We start from the raw sequence: 24,241 nt of genomic DNA, 5'->3' as shown, positions 1-24,241 counted from the left end.
CAGCCGGGTTCTCTGGTGTTTCACATTCACTACTGCTAAGAAGATGGCGGCGGAGCGCGGGTACAGCTTCTCTCTGACCACTTTCAGGTAAGCACAGTGAGGCTGTAGCCGGTGTGGTGGGCATGGGGGAGAGTAAGTGAGCAGCTTACCTGCGCCTGATCTATACAGTTAACGCTGCTGCGCTTTGACATGTACTAACAGTTTGCGGCCTCGTCCGGGATACTGCAGAGTCACGACCCATTCCAACCTTCTTGCCATCACCGATCCTCGGAGGATAATCTAAACTTTCTTAGCGCCGGGGAGGGAGTCCCAGCTGATGAGAGCATTGGGGTCACGTATTTGCTCACAATTGTTGTTCGGCTAGTGAAGACATATCAACCAAGAGCAGTGACATTGTGTCTGTCAACTGGGGTACCAGGTTTCTTGTCTACCTATTCGTTTACACATGTTGGTGTACTTCTGTTTTGCCTGTTTCCCACAGCACATTAATGTATTGAATTAGGCTTCAAGTTTAATCCTACTTTATTTAAACAATCCAGTCCATCAACGCGAGAACAGTGTACTGAAACTGTAATTAAAATGAATACAAAGGCATATAAACTCAATAGGTGGCACAACTCAAACGGATTTACGCCAGACGTGGGGGAGGGGGTCATATGGTAAATGCAAATAGTTATATAACGAAATACCCAGCTGTATTGACAGCATGCAAAAAGAGACATAGAAGACTTCATGGCTGACACAGACAGTTCATTATAGATGTAAACTGTATTTAGGATAATACCTAAGGGCACTATAGCATGTGACATGACTTTGCAAACAAATGTCTGAGAAAGTATCCAGCTGCTGTGACAGTACAAGTGCAACAATCTGCAAAAACAGCCAAGTTAGATCGTAAATGGAGATCTTTACGCAAATGTCTGTTGTCAAACCAAAAATGCGTGGGGATTTGCTATTGTTTTTCTCCGGGTGGCAGAGCGGGGCCGGTTTGTAAAGTAGTGTGTGCTGTAAGTGATTGGGGGGGGGGGGAGGGGTGTTGGCATTAGTTAATAGAAGGGGTGAGCGTGATCTTGGAATGAATGAGGATTCAAGAGCGCACAGCCACCTTAGCAGAGGTGTCCTGGCGCCAGCGGAGAGCTCTCTTGTGGGCCAACTATTCCTGCCTGAAGAGCCAGGTTTTTAAAACAGTCTGGAATTCTATTTCTGATTCCAGCACGCGCCGGTGGAGTGGGAGGGAGTTCCATAGTTTAGAAGACTGCACCGCAAAGGATCTACCGCCCAGTCATGCTTTACAATATCGTGGGACTTCCAGGGGCCGCAGATTGTTGGATCTCAAGACTCGCTTTTGATGGTACATCTGCAGCCTCTTTTGGAGGTTCCTAGGTCCCAAACTTCAGGTGGTCCTAAATGCAAGGATCCGTGACTTGAATTCTATCCTCCTGATTATAAGGAGCCAATGCAGAGAGATGTGGTCTCTCAAAGGTACCCACCTGATTAGCCTTGCCACAGAGTTTTGGATAATTTGTAGTCTGCGCAAAAAAAGTATGCAGTATTGGCTTTTTGCATAGTCCAAGTGAGACGTGACCAATGCATGGACCACTGTCTTCCGGTGTTACTCCAGCAGAAAGCGTATCCATTTCCTTATTGCAGTCCTCTTCAAAAAAAGTGGATGAGATATGTTTTATCTGGGAGGAGAAAGAGAGCTCCTTATCCAGCCTGATTCCCCGATTCCTGGCTGACTCTGATGGTGTGTGGGTAAGTTCAGTTCTGACTGCCACCAAAGACTGAGTGGAGGACGGGTCGCTTGGCTAAACAAGCATTGGCATAGCCAATAGGTCTCGCTTTTAAGACCTTATAAGTATTTAGTTACGCAGCACAATATCCTTGGTGCAACAATATCAATTGTTGCATGGCTAAACACTTATAAGGTCCCAAAGGCGAGACCTATTGGCTATGCCAATGCTTGTTTCCTTTGTTCTAATTCAGAGAGAAAAACATTTTCCTTATTTAGAAAGCCTGTCCTGCGCACATCACCAGATACTGATGTGATATGTTGCCCCTCCCATCCTGCAAAGGGATTTCATTTACTCCATCCTTTAGCTGGATAACATTCTAACTATTTCCAGGGCAGGAAAGGGACAGATCAGAGTTGTGAATGCCCACAAACGTACATGCTTGTTTGCATTCACAAATGTGCAAGGCAAACAAGGACTTGACATGCCTTCATCCCACCCCTTGCTTAAGAGTTAATACAGTGGATTTCTCAACATTTGTGACAGAGAAATCCACCATGGACACCAATTGTTTTTAATATTTCTATACCAATTGTCAGCTGCACTGATGAGTTGACTTGGTCCGCCTGACGATACATAGAACTTCAGATGAGTAATCTGTATTTATTTATTTGAACAGCCCCCTAACCTAGGATTACTAAATGCGCTCGTGCCCAAAGCGCATACTCCAGGGGGCTCACTCATTGCGCGTAACACTCCCTGTCCAGTCCCATAAAAGACATCCTTAAGTCACCCACCCCGCCGTACATGAATTTCGACAGCCCACTCACATCTGTATCAGGCCAGATGGAAATGGGGGGAAAAACAGCGCGCCTGTCTTTCATCCCAAACCCTCCCCCAAGCAGCAGCTGCAGCTGCTCTGGCACGGTCATGGACAACTGCAGGAATCTGGAGTGCATTACGATTCCCAGAGTGTGGCCGGGCCTCATAGGGCAGGCACATTCCTGGCAGGAAAGAATTGACGGAAAGGGGAGGATGAGAAGCAACGCAGGGCGCGGGGGTGGAGGAGATGGCGAGGGGCGGAGAACAGAACGGGTAAAAGAAAGGAGAAGCCAGATAATACGAGTGCACGTGTGTCCGCGCGCGAGTGGGTGTTGGGAACGGGGTGAGTGAAATACCAAGAGCGGGAAGACCTCTGGCTGCCATCCCAGGTTTCGGTTCTGTTTTCCCAACTATCCTGCAGTGCAATGGGTACAGTTAGGTATCCGGTACCCTCAAAGGCATCCATGATACTTATAAAGAGGCCCTGAGTGAGACGCGGTCAGAGGTCACTGAATAAAAATGGGTAAAACTATCACTGGTGCCGTGAAAGAGAAAGAAAGTCATCACGATCGCTGTGAAAGCAAAAGTGATCGCTTTGACGTGCTAAAGCACGCAAGGGAAGCGTGCATGAGCGCAAGCTGGTGGCCGCTTTGGGAGCACTTCCAAAAGCCGCTACTAAATGTCTCTCCGAGCAGCGCATAGGCGCTGATTCAGCGAGACCTAAAAATAAAAAAAACAGCGTTAGGACGCTGGGCCAGTGCTGGGGAGCAACATGGACAACGGAGGGTGTGGGGTAAAAAAAACAATATGCAGCAGCCAGCGCCATGTTACTGCATGTTGGCGGCAGGGAGCAACAGAGAAAGAGGTGTGGGGAGTAGGAACCAACACAGATAGAGAGCAAGTCAGGGGCAAAACGGACAAAAGGGATGGGAGGGCGTGGTTGGGATCAAGCATGTGGACAAGAGGGTAGGCAAGCTGAGGGACAGCGGAAGGAGGGTGGAAGGTATAGGTTAACCAACAAAGGAAGGAGGGCTTTGGGCAAGCAACAACATGGACGAGGGAGGAACACAGGGGGTAAGAAGTAGTTAGTACACAAGGGAGCCAGCTGAAAAGGGTGCACTCTGGTAGAGTGCTTAAAAACGAAGAAAATGTAATTTAAAAAAATGAGCTTAGGAAGGACTTAAGTAATGCATCTATGCTCAAGGGAAGGAACGGATACGTAAAGCAGAAGCAAGCCTTGCAGCTGACCAATAAGAAGCAAGTAAACGAGTGACCATGAAGCAAGCCAATGATAAGCAATGGGTGGACTCCAAGCCTACAAAAAGCAATGAGAAACGGGCTCAAGACTGATATGCATACTCGTTTTACTAGGGTTAAAACATACTACTGACAACTGCAAGTGACTGCCAAAAATGCATTACATTCAGTACTAAAATTCTTTCCAGGCAAATAAAAAGAAGGGTTAAATGTAGTGGGGGGGGGGATAAAAGATGAATGCAAAAGAAGTCCTTGCACTCCTGAATTCAAAAGTGTTTGTGATGCTGGATTAAATGATGTTAGTACAATGTATCTGCTGTACTAATTGTTCTTTACGGAATGTGAATTGGTGGGTGGCAAGAAGTCGCAAACCGAAAAGAAAGTATTTCTTAAGTTAAAATGTCCAAATTACTTGAACTTTGGAAGTAAAATGTAACATAAAATCATGGCAATAGGCAAACAACTAAATACCTCATACATTTTGAGAAAATGTAGGTCTGCCAACTCCAAGGGCTCAAATGGGGGGGCTTCGAAAATTTAAGGAAGAGCCCAGGTAGGAAGCAATGACATATGCAAAGGCGTAGGAGACTATATTTTTGCAGTGGGGTAAGGGGTTGAAATCATTACACGGACATCCTTAGGGAGAACTAAACACGGTGTCTGACACCTTGACTTGACAAACAGGCCGATTTTAGATGAGGCTCAACACCTCAGTTGCTGCAATTACATATTTATCAAAACAAATGTCATAGAGACCCCTCAGAGCTTACTCCTCAGGTGACACCACATCAGGAAGACTTAGATGATATGCAGCATAGCTTACCAGAGTCTGTCTAACATTGTTTAAAATCCGCTTCTATTTAAGAATCAGGGTGGGGGAATACTGTACCCTGTGTCCACCACACACATCTGGGGGAGATATACCACACTACCCACCACGGTTCCTGTACACAGACATTTGAACTTATAAAGCGATCAATATATGCTATTCACTCTGCTTCAGAGTGCATATTTGTAGAGAAGGTATAAGCATGGCCACTAGAATTATGTTTTTTAGCATAGTTATAAATCGTTCGCATTTTCCACATAATTCATCCGCTGCGTAATCTGTAGACTTTTTTTATATTGTGTTTCTAGCTCAAAAGTTACTGAAAAATTGCCCACCTGTGTTTGTGCGCCCTTCACAAAGGTTAACGGGTCATTTTTCAGTTGCTTATTTCTGTATGTAGTTGTCAAACTGGTACTAATGAGAAAATATTTGCCAGGAAAGTATTAGTATATGTAAAAATTGAAAAATTAAGTATTAGTAGAAAAAAAGTGTTGCATTCTGCCACAATTTGCCTTTTAGTTGACCCTTTTAGTCAACCATGCTTCTCCCCTGCAGCATAATTCCAGTGGCCTCATGAATAAGGTAAAAAAAATTGCAAAGGAAGCGTTGACACTGATTTAGAAATACGTTTTTGGAGTGACATGGTGAACTGCCTTATCACTGCAGAAGTGGATGGCCTAATCCAAGCCGAGACCAGCAGCACCGGCTGCATCAAGCCAATTAAGTGTAGAGCGGTGGTGTTCAGCGTAGATCCATAACAGATATCGGGATAACCACAAACATTGATCCATGTATTAGGAAAATTATATAGACTGCCAGAGGTTATCCAGAAAACCTTGAAGGAATCCAGTCCTGCTGGCCACCCTTTCGGTGACCAGGCAGTAGAGGGCTTGAACTTTCTGTACGGTCAGATTCTGCTATACAATATTACATTAAACGTGGGCACCAGTACAAAAGGTATAACAACCCTGCAAAACCACAGCTTCCGATAGGAAAAAACAAAGGGTATAAAACAGCGGCGGAAATACATTAATAAGGGATAGAGACTGGAAAGACTGGCTCTAATCCTACCTGTCAAATCGCCAACAATGAAGTCATAAGCAAGTATGGCCACTGGCATGATCTAAAACTCTAAATCCTACCAGGCGTTACATACTTTAAGATTATTTACTCTTTCTTTCATGCGTATGTCCTTAGTACATTTAAACGAGGACTGTGCCTTCTCACCATTCAGAAGAACTGATTTACCACCAATAAGTTTACCTAAAGCTCTGTAAAATGCAACTGCCACCAAACTTGGCACAAACTCAACGAAAAAAAGATGATTCAGAAGAACATAACAGAGAATTTCACAATCAGATTTAAAACTGGATAATTCGGCGAACCATTAAAGATGAAAACAGCTGTAAACTCAAGGGACTACATAATGACCGTGACACAAGGGAAACAAATAAATGGCATTGTCATTTACAATGCCAATAGCTTAAACTCTTGCATTGTAAATGACAATGTCTTTTAAAAATGTTTTTAATTAAAAAACAAAAAAAAACGCAGTCATTTATAATACCAATAGCTGAAACTCGTGTAAATGCGAGACCTATTGCATTACAAATGCTTTTTTTTTACTTTGCTTATGTGATGGCAATAAATATCCAGGATAGTGAAACACTAACTTAAACGCTGACCCTTCCTTCAAAGACCAGTTGCTGCAGAATCTCCCAAATAATTAGTGGCTGTTATTTGCATTGACTAGATCTCGTTCACTTTACACCCTTTTGTGGGACACTCTGAGTCAGAGGCGCAACTAGAGACAAATTTGGGGGTGGGCGGGCACCAAATTTTAATACATCTTTACTTTTTGCTTGGACTTTTGTTAACCAACAAAAACCAGCTTGCGACCCACCAGTGGGACGCGACTCACAGTTTGGGAAACATTGGCATAAATGGTACACAACTGCACAGTCATGAAGATGTTAGGGTTGTTACTATTACTTTTAAGTTGAGGCTGGCAAAACTGTTCTTTTAGGCAGCAAACACCACCAACAGAACACATTAAACAGAACACTGAATACATAGCAAACTCAGATGTAATATACCATATAGCTAGGTATCACTGGCCAGGGCGCCTCCTTCTCTCCCTCTCAGCTGCTTAACTTCATTTAACGTTGGCCTGGGTAAAATGGGCCCTGACACTTGCAATCTGGTCCTCTTGCCGCAAGTATTTCCAGAACTATCGGCAAAATGTTTAGTTTGCCACTTGGGCGCTCACTCTTCCAAAGCTGCAGGGCAATTTTTAAACTTCTTCATTGCAGTCTGGCACTCTGCATTTGCCCTTTGAGGTGGTACCCTGAGGCAGATGCTTACAGAGGTTTTTATGGAGCACTGGCACCAAGTCTATTGGGCTAAATTACCTTTTTTAGAAGTTGAAAAGCTATGAGTAAAACATGCACAGAGTGCAAAATACTCATGTATTACTGTTAGGTGTGGGGGTCATTGACCTGTGAGAGGCAAGCCTCGAGAGGGGCAGCTGGACACTGATGGGGGAGCAGCACTGCTGAAACATGATCCAATATTACAGCCTCCCTCAGATAAGAAAAAACAGACACCCAAGAACAAGCAGGATGTCCTTCACGTACATATTAACCACCTTCTTTGATAGACACAGGCAAATCCCTCTCACATTACCAAGAGCAGCCAAATCCCTCTCACATTCCCAAGAGCAGGCAGAGCACCCCGACAGTATTACATACAGCGAATAAGCCCCATGTTCTCACACATACAGTACCACTTTTCCACAATTAAGAGCAGTTATAACTCTGCAGACACCATTAAGTAATGACCTCGTCTCCACTGCCCCCACGAAAGTTAGAGAGAAAGACAAAAAAAACAGTTCGCTGTGAGACCCAATCAGCTTGAGCCTCCACCTCAACACACACAGGCCCGAGGGTATTTGTGAGTCCTTCTTCACAGCCCCTGGCAAGAGTGGTTTGCAGGCAGCGATAAGTTTGAAAAAAATAATATTTTCGGACACCCTCCGTTATGGGAAAGCCGGAAAGAGGGGGGGGGGAGAGAGGAGAGAGCAAGGACCTGGGCAGAGCATGGGGAACGGGGCACTGGGAGTAAGGAATGGACAGTAGGTATGAGAGGGCATAGCAAGGAAGGCGGGGATCAGGGGGGAGAGCTGCAGGAAGCTGCTTTTGGCTTTTGCTGCCGGTGTTAGGGCAAACACAAGTCAGTAAAACAGAAAGCTACTGTTAATATGAAAGCCTAAAGGTATGGGCTAGAATGGAATAAATCCCTCAATCAAACAATATAAACAAGCAAATGTCGAACTTTTTAAGACATGCTCTCAGATTGGTCTATGATGGGCATAGAACCCCAGGAATTTTGTGCTTGCGGCAGAAAAGGCCTGTAATAGTCCTAAGGAGAATACAGCAGTGAAATTCACTGTTACTTTTCTATCAGAAAATTACCCACAAAGTGTTATTGTTTCTTGAGCACTGCCTTCGATACTAGCATCCACAATGCATCTTCCACATTCCCTCAACCATGTCCCCCTCTCTCCTGGTCCCATTTTTCCACCTCTGTCCCCTTCAGCTCTTCAGATAACTGCATCATCTTATTCTGGGTTCCAAATATGATTGACAGGTTACTCGCAGTGCTTTGCAGTAAGTAGATTAACCTTCCATGATGTTTTATGGTTATTCAGAACTACGAGCTACACACAGATATCTATCTAGTACATTAATAACCTGGGTAATATATTGGATGCATTATACCAAGAGGAGTTTAATGGAGACAAATCCTCAGGTGCCTTACCACCTAAGGCAGCTTATTAGCAGGTATTCATGTCCAGCAGTTACAAGTGGTAAGATACCTTGGTGGCTAATACTCGTATTGTGATTAACTGAGGGCAACCGGTAGAAGACAGGTTTGACTCTTGTTGCTGCACACTCAGCCTTTCACTCTTCTAGGATGAATAAAAAGAGCAACACTGAGCTGGTTACTCAAACTCCCAGTAACATCTCTACTAAACTGCACAACTGTCTTAATACGTGGAAGAAATAATCACAAATAAAGGTAGTCGTGTGTTGATCTGTGTTAGCGTGTATACCCGTATATATAATTAAACAAGTCCGATATTGAGAAACTCACCGCGGCAGCCCGACTTGGACAGGAAGCCAGGCAACCTGTGTTGGGACGGGGGCGGGGCCACAAAAAGACAGGAAGCAGACGGGAGCCTACCCCGCGCTCCTGTGCCCGTGAAGCCAGCCGGAAGTGAGCGTGTGAGCTAGCGGGGCTCCCGTGCTCGCGGAGAGCCCCGCCTGCTGCCGAGACTGACCTGCTGCAGAGGGAGAGAGGGACACGCGGAAAGAGCCCGGTGAGTGAAGGGGGGGATGTGTGTGTGTGTGTGTCTGTGTGTGTCTGTGTGTGTGTGTGTCTGTGTGTGTGTGCGCGCGTGTGTGTGTGTGCGCGCGTGTGTGTGTGCGCGCGTGTGTGCGCGCGTGTGTGTGTGCGTGTGTGTGTGCGCGTGAGTCTGTGTGCGCGTGTCTGTGTGTGTGTGCGCGTGTCTGTGTGTGTGTGCGTGCGCGTGTCTGTGTGTGTGTGTGCGTGCGCGCGTGTGTGTGTGCGCGTGAGTCTGTGTGCGCGTGTCTGTGTGTGTGTGCGCGTGTCTGTGTGTGTGTGCGTGCGCGTGTCTGTGTGTGTGTGTGCGTGCGCGCGTGTGTGTGTGCGCGTGTCTGTGTGTGTGTGCGCGTGTCTGTGTGTGTGTGCGTGCGCGTGTCTGTGTGTGTGTGTGCGTGCGCGCGTGTCTGTGTGCGCGTGAGTCTGTGTGCGCGTGTCTGTGTGTGTGTGCGCGTGTCTGTGTGTGTGTGCGTGCGCGTGTCTGTGTGTGTGTGTGCGTGCGCGCGTGTGTGCGCGTGCGCGCGTGTGTGTGTGCGCGTGTGTGTGTGTGCGCGTGCGCGTGTCTGTGTGTGTGCGCGTGTCTGTGTGTGTGCGCGTGTCTGTGTGTGTACGCGTGTCTGTCTGTGTACGCGTGTCTGTCTGTGTACGCGTGTCTGTCTGTGTGCGCGTGTCTGTCTGTGTGCGCGTGTCTGTCTGTGTGCGCGTGTCTGTCTGTGTGCGTGTGTCTGTCTGTGTGCGTACGCGTGTGTCTGTGCGCGCGTCCGGATCCATTGTGACTGAACAGCATGCCGGAATCGGAGCGCGTGTTCACGCAGGCGACCTAATACGATTCCAGCATGTTGCGCATGCCCATCTCCTGTCTACTGGGAAGCAGAGCCGGTGACTATAGGTCTCGCAGGCGAGATAGCGCTTTCACGCTGTAATAGCCAGGTGCGAGACCTAAAAATGGAGGGAGGTAAGGAAAGCAAAGCTTGGAACACTATGGCAACCTAAATCAACTCTCACACTAGGAGAGAAAGCAAAAGGCATATATAGATTTATTTTATTTTAAAATGTGTAAACTGCAGCCCTTAAAGAAAGCGTATTGGGGAGCCGTAAAAGTACAAATGAGAAACAGGCGAATAATATAATTCAAGTGGATATATTTAATTTACCAAATGAAAAAAAAACTTGTAGAAAAATATAGAACAATTTAAAAATCACATACAGAATAGGAAGGTGGAGAGTGGCATCCCACAGGTAGCCTAGTGACCACGTCCGAAATGCATGTATTTACCACTGCTATTTTCCTGGTGGGCTAGAGCCTTTAGAGCCCGGTTATTAGGGTGGGGGCAGATGTTGGCGCATTTGTCACTTTCTCCAGCTTCCCCAGGAAATTCAAGAAGGAACGGGGAGCTTCAGGAAAAAGAGAAAGATGGGAGAGACAGAAAAAGAGAGATGTGATAGGGCATGGAGAAAGGGAGCAGGCATGGTTTAAAATGATTTTGGTTCCCAGTCCGGCCTTACAAACAACCTCAAACTAGAGAACAGTTTGAAACACTTAGTACATATCTGCTTATAAATTGCAATATTCAAGGTCTTTGTATGTAGGTCTGTAAAAGACCACAGGGCGCACAGCATTCTATTCCATGTTATATTATGTTATATGTTTTTACACAGTCCTTGCATAGAGAACATCTGCAGATTACTTGGCCTCTTATCACTTTGGAGCAAAGCTTGTTTGAGATTGTGGGTTTGCCAATGGGGTGGATGTTTTCATACCGCCCTCGTTTGCAGGCACATTTAGTTAGAATTCCCCAGCCCCATGAGTTTTATAAAAAAGGTTTTATTAACATTTTCTGTCATAAAGCAAAGAGTGTGTATCCTCAACGTAGAATTTACAGCAAAGGCAGGATACCATACAGTGCATAACAAACATACCCTAGCCCTCAGTGTTAGGTATGTAGCTAGATCTCCGAGTAGGAAGGGATCATGCCTACCCTGCATATTTGAGAGAGTCATTTAGAAGACAACCTATGTGGCTGGTCACACTCAGAGAATAAGAGGAGCCTACCCCGATTCAGCTACACCCAAATTAAAAGACAAGCAATAGGCAGTGATGCATTACACCCTAACCTCTAGGAGAACATATGTTAGCAGTTTCATGTTAGATATATCTATTAAGTGCGGACGTTTCCAACTGAACGACAAAAATATATTTCAGTAAGACCTACTACACTAGTCCACCAATCTTTCAAGCTCTTACGTAATAGTTACATTGTAAACGTGCAAGTTTCATGCAGGACCAAGCAATTCACAAAGGGATTTCAGGTATTCCTGTTTTAGTCTTAAAGCAGGGTTAATCATGTCATAGAACCCATAAAACTTTGGGGTCCTTTATAAACTAATGCCCCCACTGGATGTGTGAACAGAAAGGACACCATCTCAAGTTCTTGACATAACTAGAACTCCTGCTCCTAATCCAATGGAACCAGTCAGACAAAGATCATATCCCATGATGTACTGCAGTGCTACAGATAGCTAGGACAAGCAAGCAAATCCTAGCAAACAGTTGTTTACATTTGCAATATATTGTCCATCCTGTCTAAGGCTTTATCATTCAACTATCCATTATTGCTTTCCCTAAATAAGCCCGAATAGGACCCGCTCTGGCCCATTTTCAGCTTTATTTAGCAAGGTACATCTCTTCTGTCTCACATGTTGTCCCTCAGACTTAGATGCTTCTTTTTAGGTCAAGCCTGGGCAGTGCATGCGTTGCTCTGCGATGCATGCTGCATTCAAGTATGGGCTTGAAGCTCTGCCCACTCTCCGCCCATATCTTTCATTAACTTTTGGTCTTTGTCCTTTGTACATGCTGGCTTCTGATTCATTAATAGGCTTGTTAGTCGCTCCTTAGTACCGACTTGTCTTCATTTGTAACCTTCAATGAGGACTGGCCCTTTTACTTCTGTTGTTACACGGTAGGTCTTATTTAGTTTGAATTTACTTTAATGAGTTTCTCCTACTTCAGGCACGACCTGCTTTCCTGCAACATTCAGCACGCCATGTGCACTTTCACTTTCCAAACAGCTCGGGACAATGGCAGCTGCTTTTTTAAAAATAAAATGGGTCTTGCATTTACAAGAGTTTGTGATATTGGCATTGTGAATGACAATGCCTTTTATGTATATGTTAATTATAAAAATCAATAAGTAAAGGCATTGTCATTTATAATAGCTTAAACTCTTGTCAATGCGATACCTATTGTATTGCAAATGCTTGTTTCGGGTTAGTCCATGCATCCAAGTCTTTTTAGTAGGGAAGCAAAGTATTTGGCTTCGACATCCCAGAGAGCTACAAGGCGGTAGCTCTTGGGCTCCCCACCAGTCCTTTATTTTTTAGATGGGGTGCAATATTGATCCTTTCCAGGACAAGGGGATGGAGTCCGTAGAGAGGCAGGTTCTGAACCGCCTTCCCGTCAGTCTAGACCGGGACTCCACGTCTTGTGCATATTTATTTATTTTATTTTATTTTCAGAGTTTTGTATAGCGCGAACAGGATCCTTACAGATATCAGAGCGCTTTACATACATATGAAAGGAGGACAAAAGACAGAAAAACTTAAAAAGGCAGTTTATGCAAAGATGCGAACCATGCATGGTATTAGTGTGATTTATGATTTTGTGGTCGAATCAGGCACTGAAATACAAGGTGGAGAAACATAAGCAAGCAGTATTTGCATAGTTTAAGTTCAAGTGAATTTAGCCATGAGGATCGATTTGACTTCTTTTTTGGAGGATGCAGTGGATGAGATGAGTCTAGTTTCTGTAGGGAGGGCATTCCAGCTCCTGGGGGCCATCCCTGAGAATGAGCGCTTGTACGTTTTTTTCTTGTTGAATCTTTGTGGTTTCAGAAAGAGTTTCTGCGCTTCTTGTGGCTCTTGAGCCTCCTGAGATTGTCAATTTCTGAGCAATGTAACTGGGTGAGCTATGATGTAAAACCTTGTGGGTAATGCATGCGATTTTCAGGTGTATTCTGGCTTCGAGCGGTAGCCAGTTAAGAGATTTTAAGTCAGGAGATATGTATGAGCGTTTTTTTGATCCAGTTATGAGCCTTGCTGCAGCATTGATAAAGGCTCTTAGTGGTGCGGTTGTTGATAGTGGGAGACCGCAGAGGGAGGCACTTCCGTAGTCAATCCGAGGGATAACTAGCACTTGGACTGCAGTTCTAAAGTCGTCGGCTAGGAGGAAGGGTTTCAGCTTTCTCAAGGTATTGATTTGGAAATTAGCTCCCTTGGTTGCATTGCTGATATGTCGTTGCATATTGAGATTGGAGTCAAGGGTGATGCCTAAGGATTTGGCTGAGTCTACTATGATAGGTTGGACGTTGAATGCAGTGAGGTGTTTCAGCCACTCCTGGACGATGGGGATTTTGGAGGGGGGTGCTATTAGGAGGACTTCTGTTTTCAGAGCATTAAGTTTGAGATGGTTCTCTGCCAACCATGTCTGTGTGTCCTTAAGTGTTGAGTTAAGAAGTTTGAGGTCTTCAGGGGATTGTAGTTTGAGGTAGAGTTGGGTATCATCCGCATACATGTGGAATTGCACATTAGAGGCATGAAGCAGTGCGGTGAGTGGCTCCATGACTAGGTTGAACAGGGTTGGTGACAGGGAGGATCCTTGCGGTACACCAAGTGTTACTGGAGTAGGTGTGGACATAGTGTTATTAGTTTTGAATATCTGAGTCCGATTATGAAGGAAGGAGGTGAACCATTTGAGTACTGACCCAGAAATACCCATTCTGATATTCAACAGATTGAGTAAGTTCTCGTGTTTGACCGTGTCAAATGCAGATGAGAGGTCAAGCAGAATGAGGAGTCAGGAGCCTTTTTGGTCTAGAATTTGGTGTGCGTCATCAATTATGTGAGTCATGGCTGATTCTGTGCTGTGGCCTGCACGGAAGCCGGATTGGTGTCGGTTAAGAAGGCCAAAGTGATCAATGTGTTTTGTCAGTTGGAGGTGAACACATTTTTCTAACAGTTTAGCTAAGGTAGGGATATTGGAGATGGAACGATAGTTATTGAGGTCAGTAGGGTCAGCTGTGGGTTTCTTTAGTATGGGCGATACTTGTCCTACTTTGAGGGAGTCCGGGATAGTTCCTTGTTGAAGAGAACTATTAATGATTTTTGTCCAGAGCGGGATAAGCCATGGGATAAGGTCTTTTACAGCATTTGCAGGTAGAGGATCCGAGAGGTGATTAGAGGGCTTCAGGGTACTTATAATCATGCCTATAGATTCTTCCGTGTAGGTATCAAAAGATGCCCAAGTAGCATTGTTTTTTAGTTTGATGTGTGTTTTGCTGAGGGCGTTGGAGTATAGATTTAGATCCGTGAGGAGATCCTTCTTGATGTTAACTGTTTTTAGATTGAAGAATGTAGAGAATTCTTCGCAGGATGGTAGCTTGCTGGTTATGTTATCGCTGTGGTTCATCTTTGGATTGAGTTTTGATGAGTTCAAATAGTTTTGTTTTTTTGGGTCGGTTTTTTGCTTGGTCTAGTTGATGGCTAAAGAAGTCCGCTTTCGTTCGTTCGATTTTCCTGAAGTAAGCATTTCTTTTTTTTCTTCAGAGTATTGAGGTGCATAGCTGATGGGATGGATCTCCAATTGCGTTCTGCTAGTCTCATGTCTCGTATATCCTTGTTAAGCAGACAGTCATACCATGGTTTTGAGCTTTTGGAGGAGGTTCTCTTTAGCTGAAGTGGGGCAACTTCGTTGACTATCCTAGTCATTGAGTTGAGGTAATGATCGGTAAGAGCCTGAACGTCGTCATTGCCGAGAAAGCGATGCAGTTAGGTCCAGAGGCACCACAGGCTCTCCCTTTCGTGATCCGAGTGGCTAATCCTTTGGCCGCGAAAGCCGGTCATTAGTGGCAGCTTTGTGCTTCAGAGTTCTCTGATCTTATCTGTGCCTTATTAAACTTGAGATGACAGGGTGGCAGGTTGAGACTGTCCGGTTTAGTTTTGTAAAGGGTGCTGATGTACATGGTCCAACTTTCAACCATGACATTTTCCATTTAGTTTGACCGATCCAATTTCTCTGTTTAAGTGGTTAATGATAATGAAGAACTCCTCTGAATTTTTAGTTCAGCAGGCCATAAAGAATTCTAACTGAAGTGCTTCCTCGTGTGTGTTTCTCTTGCCAAATTTGTTTTCTGTAATACTTGCAAAGAGTATGGATTTCGTCCAGAGAAATGCTAGATCCAGATTTCATCGATCTTATCTTTTTATTCTAAGAGCTCGTCAAGGTTTTAAGATCTTAATGGCGTGGCAATGTGGGTAGTAAGAGACTAGATCCTGGGCTATGTGGTAGAGTGCTGACAAGGGCAGAGAGAATCTGCTGCACAAAGGATTCACAGCGTAGGCTGCTTGCCACAGTGGAAGACTTTGGTTAGATAGATTTCCATGTCGAGTATTTTGCTGCGACATCGGAGGACTATTTAATTTGTTTCCAGTTTTGGTGTGTGCCACTAGAGCCAGCAGCCCGTAGGATGTTATGTGCCTTATTCTAAGGGTCCATGGTCATGCTCTGAAGCATGTGGCCAATGGAGAAGGACTTGTCCGTCTTGATCAGTGAAATCGAACAGAAAGTGTAGTCTAGCACCACAAATCTTTCCATTGAGAAGCGTGTGCATCTGGTAGGCTGATCACCGAAATATCGTCCTTTCAGAGCCCACAGTGACATTCCAACTAAAGCTGCTGTCAGATTCTGTCCTGTGACATCTGCTCTTTGTGAGAGTACAACCTGAGCTGGGATTAGCCACTTAGAGTCCGCTATTTCGCTACAGGGATTTTGAAACTGGGTTTGAAGCAAATGTAGATTAAAGTCTTCGGTCATAATGAGATGGTCTATGGGACTGATGGCTCCGATATCCATGATCAGGAGCTCTAGTTACTTGACTTGTTGCTTTTTCCCCAGTGGCTGCCGGGTGAATATGCACATTTATCAAGATTAATCTATTTGTTGAAGCATTCTGATTCTAGTTCTTGAGTTCCACACATAAACGGTTGCGATGACCGATGGATGGGCTGAGGCCATGAAGCCCCAGCATGATAAGACAATAGATAGGCTACCCATTGCGTGGCCCTTGGTGAATTGTCTCATGGCAGGCTTTAAGAATTCATTGAAGCCTTCTAATGGGGTTTCCGCCTCTCGCCATGATTCCTGGATGCAAATAATGTTGTGTGCTGTTAAAAAAAAGACTTTGCATCCGGGTCTGTTAAGATGTTCTGAAGGCCAGCCACGTTCCAGGAAAGTAGACTCATGTGCTCAGGCTCAACCTCTGATTTTTGTGAGTGAGGTAGAGTGCTTTTTAAATGAATGTCAGTTTGATGAAGAGTGACAAGCCAGGGTGGCAGCCAGTCTACCTCAATCCTCTTGCTGAGTTTCCAACTGAGGCATAGCAAACTTACAAATACTTCCTGTTTGTTCTTGAGCAAAGTGCTTTCCTATTGCTGGTGGCGGCACTAAAGTACAAGGGGCCTATTGCTTTTTTGAGGATGGATGAGTGTTCTTGATGATGTGTTGCCTGCAGGGTCTTTTGATTTTGTGATGGTCAAAGGAGGGCTTACAGGGGACTTGCTGTTTACAGGGAACTCGCTCAGCATCTTGTCGAACGAGAGCTGGAGATAGCGGGGCTTTGGAGGTAATGTTATCATGAGGCCCCATTCTTCTAGGAGACTTTGATTTTTGCATATTGTGCTGACTGCTGAGTGAGTAGTTCAAGTCGCAGTAGTTGCTTCCTTCAGGGGAATATGGTTGAAGGAATAAAATGTATACTCCAAATATTGCTGGCAAAGAGATGGTGTGCCAGTGGTGGCTTCAAGCAGTTTTGTTCCAGTACCATGGCGGCGGTGTAGAGTCTGCTATGGGTTCCAATGAGCCACTTAGTCTGTTGGTCACCGAGGATGCCACCACGGATGTGCACCTCCTGCGTGGAAACTGGGGTGGTAAAATATATGGGAGGCCAGCCGTTCTGGTTTATGGCTTGCTAACATGACTTTTCCTTTAATTTTGTTTGTTTAGGTGAGTTGGGAAAGTAGATTATGGGCGGGGATTAGCAGCAGGGTTGCAGACTGGTGCCGGGAGTCTGCAGTGCTGTGGCATGTGAGGCTGAGCGAGGCCCACCGGAAGCACGCAAGCCTCACCCAGGCCTAGCTGGGCCGCTTCAGGTATTGAATGTGACTTTATTCAATATACGAAGCGTATGAGGTGTAATGGGTAACAGTGTTGTTTGTAGTTGTAGGAGAGTAGGGTCTGCAATCCTATGATCACCCAGATTTTTGCTTTTTGCTGCACTGGTTTACGACTTTCCCTGGCTGTGGGCCTGCTAATCAGACCCACAGCCTAGCTGTTCCCTCTATCCAAATTGTACTCAGGTACTGAATTGGCACTGGGCCCTCTCCAAGTCCCTGTACCCAGGGCTGAGGTGTACCCAGAAGTCTCCCAGGGGCTGAAGCATGTATTATGCCACCCCTGGGCTGACTAACTAAACTGACACAACTGGCTGCACGACAGCTGGGGCAAGGTGGTGTACTCACCCTTTGCTTTAGATATAGTATACCTATATCTAACCCTAATAATGGACACACAGATCTCCTATCAGTCACTCCTATGGCAGGCCTTAACAATCCTGAAGGCAGAGTGCTTGGAATCGTGTGAGATGGTGCTCTGGCATGAGCTGAGCCTGTCTGCGGCTTTCGGGATCCATCCCTTAGCCGTTTCCATGATATCGCATACCATATACTCTTAAGTGCATTATAATCCTCGCGGTTATATGCCAACTCTGGTATCGCTTTATCAAAACATGTCGAGTAAGGTGTCATACGAATTGGAATACTAACCCCTCGCCAATTCTGGCGACGGGGTTAGCATTCCACCCTTCTAGAGGGACACGACATGTATGTAACCCCTAACCCCGGTTAAAGTCAAACAGAGCCTCAGCTCCACAAAATGGATGCTGCCACCGAGACACAAGTCTGCCCTCCTGCTGCTGGGAGTCCTCCCAGAGCAGGAGATAAGGACAAAGGGTTTCCTGCCAGGGGCGGTGCCAGCACCGTCCCAGACAGGGTTTTGTGTATTGTAGGTAGGCAGGGCTTTAGAGGAAGGTGACTGCACGTGGCACCCCGGTGCTCACTGTGCATAGGCTGGCTGGAACCAGTTCCAGGGTCACTCCAGACCCTGTGCTGGGGAAAAGCCCGCCAAGGAAGTGGGTGTAACCACCCCCCTCCTAGTCCCACCCCTAGGGCAGGACTTAGTCGCGTGCCAGCCCCTTTTTACAGGATAAAGGTAGGAACTGGCCCCCTTCCAAAACAGATCATCTTTGAATCCTGAAACTACTTTCCACGAAGGGAACTCAAGACTTCTTCCTAAGATTTCTCCCTTGTGACTAAGGAGTAGTCACCCTGCATCCGCAGGCACCATCTTAAGAACACTGCGGTCTGCTGCAAGTCTCTCCTCCGGATCAAGACTGCCCAGCTCGACGAGAACCGGCTTCCCTGGCACCTCTGACCTCTACCTGCATCATCAGTCACGCTGAGATTCGTGGGTGTGACGAGACCTCGAGGGACCGGCCATCTTCAAGACTGCACGACTTCTTTCCAGCAAGCCCGCCGAGTAATTTCCTGGTGAGTGCTTTGGGGTCCGAGAAGCCCCGACCCTGAGCAGCTCCAGCACCGAAGTGCAGCCTCCCAGCATCGCCACGATCTGCGTGGGGCCCTTCTGCTTTTTGCTGCTCACCGCGTTGTTTGGCTACTAGCCCGCTGGCTTGTGGCCTTCTGAACGACGCCCGACGACATTTCTGCTGCTGGTCTGGTTGCTCCAGGCTGGCCCTTGCTCCCTTCCAAAAGAGGAGCACCCCGGACCCTCCTGGTCCACTCAAGACGCCATTTTGAGTCCACCGCGTGGGCTTGAATTAGCCAAGGCTTGTTGCCCAATCCTGGGTAACTTCGACGCCGACAGCTTCATCCATCGTGGGACAGCTCGCCTCTCCATCCTGGTCGCCGACAACGCCTCCTGGTCCGTGAGATCTGCAGAGCCAGCGTCGCCCACTCACCTAGTCAAGGTGACTTCGCCCGGTGCCATCCTGGTGCCCACTTAATCACTGGCTAGTGATTCAAGAACTTGGTCCCCTCTGCTTTCAGGTTTCTTCTTCCTTGATCCAGGCTTGGATCCATCGAACTTTTCTTCACTGGTCGCCTGCCAGCAACTTCCTTCTTCCAGGCTCCTGGTCCGGCAACGAGATCCCCGACGTCTTTTCAGACCTATGCAGCTGCAGCCCCTGGGCTAGGTAACTTCGGCACTTCGGTGTCCCAGCATAGCCTCACTATCCTAGGGTCAGGATCCACTGTCGTTTTCTTCCTACCAGGTCGGGTTCGCCCGTGAACACTAACTTTGCCTTTACTAGCCTCCATAGACTTTGTCCCGCATCCCGCGTGAGAGTGCACACTCTACACCCGAGTCCCCTAGGTCTCCTAGAAGTAATCTAACGATTCCCTAGTTAAGTCCTAGCGATTCCAAAGCCTATTAGTACTGTACTTGCCTGCTAGTAATTTCGCATTCCACTTTTTAAGTATATGGTTTTTCGTGCCCCTCGGGCATTTGTGTATAACGTGCTAACTTAAGTATTTTCGTAAGAGTTTTGTTGTGTGCCTAGCACCCTGTCCTCATAAAGAGTACAGGGTTGTTGTGATTCTAATAAATACATTGTTTATTTTCATAACACTTGTGTGGTGTCCTTTCACTGGGTGTTCAAGGGGTAATGTGATGGTAAAACAGCTGGCTTAACACGCCCTCTAGAGTCTTAGCCTTAGACTGCTCGTATCCATGCTACTAGGATAGCTGGTCTATAAGGTTGACTTACAACCAATCATCAATAAGGGTTGTTTGGACTGATATATAGTGATCACTAGAATAGTGAACACTGCAAACAGGCCAACTTCTCACAGTAGTGTTTTGGTGAGCACCGCACCAATAAGACGCCTTTCTTTTTAGTTCTCGCCTACAGACATCTGTTGTTGAATGACCTCTTGCGGCCCACACCCAAAACTTTCTGGACTTTGTGCGAGCCCATGGTTAGAGTTCTTGCTACTTACATTTGCTTGCTTCTTATTCAGTAGTGTTCCTTCCTTCCTCTTTTGTTTACTACCCCAAACAACCTTCTTTGCCATTCTTTTCATTAGATGCCTTGTGTTCTTTCACTGCTTATATTCAGTGAACTACTTTTTTCCATTTTCATTCAGCACTCATTGAGCGTTTGTGTTTTCTTGCTCTTTCACTTGTGTGCTGGTTGTCCCCTCAAACACCTGCTAAAAACACTCTGGATTGCCCCCTCACACCTTTCAGCTTTTCTGTAAAACCACAGCAAGAGGAATGTTTTGCTGGCTTATGAAGTAAGAGCAGATGTTAAGGGTTGTTTTTGTTTTCTTTCTTGTATTCCACATATTGCAAGAAAGCGCAGGCCTGGCATGCACTCAGATGCACTCGGTCCAATCCTTCAGCCTGGGACGATTCCTGGTGGCCGACGGCACTGGGGGCAGCCCCGACACCCACCGACCACGTATGCAACCTGGCAATCATCCTCGACTCAACGCTCTCAATGAACAAGCAAGTCAACGCCGTCCCCTCCTCCTGCTTCAACACCCTCCGCATGCTCCGCAAGATCTACAGATGGATCCGGACAGATACAAGAAAGTCAGTCACCCAGGCCCTCGTCCGCAGCAGACTCTACTACGGAAATGCCCTCTACGCGGGAGCCCCAATCAAGCTCATCAAACGACTACAACGCATCCAAAGCGCCTCGGCACGACTGATCCTCGACGTACTACGACACGGCCACATCACCCCCCACTTGAGAAACCTTCACTGGCTCCCCATTAACAAGAGGATATCCTTCAAGCTCCTCATCCACGCACACAAAGCACTCCACAAGACCGGCCCAGCCTACCTCAACAGACGGCTCTCCTTCTAGATCCCCAACCGCCAACTATGCTCCGCCGACCTCACTTTCCACCGTCCCGCGCATCCAAAGAACAACCACCGGTGGGAGATCCTTCTCCCACCTTGCCGCCAAGACATGGAACACCTTCCCACTGAGCCTACGACAGACCCAAGACCTGCTGACCTTCAGGAGGATACTCAAGACCTGGTTGTTCGATCAGCAGCGCACCCATCCATCACCCCTCCCCCCCCCCCCCCCCTCCCCCTGTGCCTTGAGATCCTCGCGGGTATGTAGTGTGCTTTACAAATGATTGATTGAGTTTTCTTTCTTGCCTATGTGCTTCTCAGCTAACATAACATAGCGTGTATTTGCAAAGTGCACATTCACACCAACATGGTCTCTTGGCGCTGAATAACCGATGTTTATTGTTACCCAACTCAATGATACTCATTTTATCGACCTCAGGTGGATGAAAGGCTGAGTGGAAGAACCTGTGATCATGAGGTTGAACACAGGCCCTTGCAGTGGATGCATTACTCCACTGAGCCACCAGACCATACCCACCCACATTGGGTCTCACCTGTGTGCTTTCACACTGCCAGCTCTATATTGCTGTCTTTCACCTGCTTGATCCCCCTCACCCACTCGTATTGAGTCTCCCATGTCCCCTCTTGTTGATTCGGCCACCTGTGTTGCTCCTCCCTCCCGCTTTTAAAATCCTCCACCACCACACAAGCCCTCCTTGTTGCTTCCACTCCTCGTCCCTTGTGTTGCTCCTTCGCTACCTGCGCCCTCACTAGTTGCTTCTGACTCCTCGTTCCTTGTGTTGCTCCTTCGCTACCTGCGCCCTCACTAGTTGCTTCTAATTCCTTGTTACTTCTGCCCTTGTTATTCCTTTACACGCTTTAAAAACCCACTCCCATATGTACCCCTGTGTTGCTTTCACCTGTTGTACCCTGAGTTGCCTCCCCCGCCCACTTAAAAAAAATACTTTCCCACATTTGTTTAACTTTTTAGTTACCATTCCAACTCCGATCAGTAAATAAAATGATCGTGGGGGGGGGGCGGGAGGGGGAGTGGCTGTGTTATTTTGTAGGTGCATGTGTGTTGCACATGTCTTCAAAATGACAGGCCGGCTGGGTCAAAAGCTTTTTTATTTCTAAATTCTTTAGCCATACCGCACAGCATTCGGGATCCTGTTCTTCATTGGTAAAACCATTGGTAAAGCCAATAAATTTCTACGGTGAGACTTATAGGCTTTCCCGGTGCTTTTTATTTTTCATGTTTGGGACCTTTACCCTTTTCCTGGCAATCCTGAGCAGGAAGAAATTCTGTTTGAACTCCTCTCTTAAAGAGGGTGGGTGATCTGACATCTATTGTCCTATGGCCCATTGTCCCCAATAGGCCATAAATCAGTAGTTTCACCCAGGGATGCTAGTGGAGACTAGTGGGTGAACCAGCAGTTTTGCGGAGATGGTACTCCACCAAACTGTTATTTAAGCCCTTCATCTTAATGTCAACAGCAGTGCTTGAATAGTCAAATGTATAACCAGTTAATCAGGTAAAAAATATTAATATATGTGAAAATTCTTTGAGAGGTTACACATTTTGCTCCAAGAACGTTTACTCTAGAGTCCGAAAGTATTTTGATTTTCTTTGACTTGGTTGCTACAAAGTCTAGAAGATTTATGCCTGTGAAATTTATGGATTCAAAACGATTTCTATGTTTTTAGATAAGGCATAGAATTGCGATCCACCTTTATAGGAATAGTGTACTCTTTAACCCACTCAAATAGAATTTAAGCAGAAAGAGACTGTTTTATTATCCAACTCATCAACAACATATAATGAAAATGTGCCTAAGGAACCCTCAGATGGGCATGTGGATAACTTTGTTACCGTATGTGGTAAAACTAATGAAAAATATTAGGCAAACGTTACTCTATAGGGAAGATAGCTCAAAGATATGCAAATCAAACACTTATGTCAATCTTTATCCAATTTTTGATTTGGATTGGAAAAGTAATATCTATGTAGAACTTAGTGTGTGACAGAAACGCCAATGCTTGGATTTTGTCTCGAATCTACGCTTTTCTGCATCTTGGTTCTTGCAATTAGTCGGTCTAAATAGGGTAGTTTTTATCTTGTTCTACTATCGTTGACTGCTTGATCTTTGAAATCATCTAATTCATTTCATTAATGTTAATTATATACTCGCGTTTTCTCACTGTAACTTTGTGCTGTCATCCATTCCAGTGAGAGAGTGTCAAAAAGTTTCTTCAGCAGCATGGAATCCACTTCTATGTTTTCTAGTACTTGCATGTCATTTTTCTGTCTTTAAATCACCGTAGCATGCAGGGTTGTTTACTCTGTTTTTGAGCTTCGGGTTCATTTCGGTTTTTGTTGATACAGGTTTGTATTTTTGCAGTGAAGTAGGTATCTGTGCTGAAATGTTCCTGTGTACGGTGGAATTTGATTTGCATGCATCTCGTTTTGTCTCGGAATTAGATGTGCTAATATCTAAAGTACTTGATATGGACCTCAATGCATTCACAGTCCATACTGACTTAAACTGTTCCCAAGGCATGGCACAAATTACCACCAGCTGACCAACTTAGATGTCCTAAAAATAATTTAGGCGTGATCAGTCCGCAATTTGAGGACATCATGATCTTCAAATGCATAACATTCAAATATGAGAGATGTACAGGGAACTACCAAGTCACCTTCAGGGAGCGTGCAGTTGTGAACAGCACCAGTGTACATTATTGTAACTGGCCATTAAATCATGGATGTTCATAGCTTGTTATACATATGCAGACATTTGGATGTTCATAGCTTGATATACATAAGTTCAAGTTCAAGTTCATGCATTTATAAAGCGCACTACTCACCCAGAGGGTCTCAAGGCGCTGGGGGGGAGTGGTTTACTGTTTATCGAATAGCCATGTTTTCAGTTCTTTTCTGAAGGAGATGTGATTCTGAGTGAGGCGGAGGTGGGTGGGGAGTGAGTTCCAGGTCTTGGCAGCCAGGAAGGAGAACGATCTGCCACCCATGGTGGTTTTTCGGATGCGCGGGACTGCGGCGAGGGCTTGATTGGATGATCTTAGTTGGCGGGTGGGATAGTAGAAGGACAGTCGGGTGTTGAGGCATTCGGGTCCTAGATTATAAAGGGCCTTGTGTGCGTGGGTAAGAAGGCGGAAAGTAATTCTTTTGTTGACGGGAAG

General features: G+C 45.9%; 1 protein-coding gene across 1 annotated transcript in view; it reads left to right on the top strand.

The window, feature by feature from the left end:
• PSMA2 (proteasome 20S subunit alpha 2) overlaps positions 1 to 24,241 on the top strand; it is a 103,331-nt gene continuing 79,090 nt past the window's right edge. The window contains exon 1 of the mRNA XM_078688197.1: positions 1 to 87. Within this exon, the coding sequence (XP_078544323.1) occupies positions 44 to 87 (44 nt within the window). The 5' untranslated portion in view covers positions 1 to 43. The remainder of the gene's footprint in view (positions 88 to 24,241) is intronic.

The sequence above is a fragment of the Lissotriton helveticus genome, chromosome 4_1, assembly GCF_964261635.1.
Source record: "Lissotriton helveticus chromosome 4_1, aLisHel1.1, whole genome shotgun sequence".
Taxonomy (NCBI): domain Eukaryota; kingdom Metazoa; phylum Chordata; class Amphibia; order Caudata; family Salamandridae; genus Lissotriton; species Lissotriton helveticus.
Note: the sequence above shows the minus strand (reverse complement) of the source record. Positions and strands in the feature narration are given on the sequence as shown.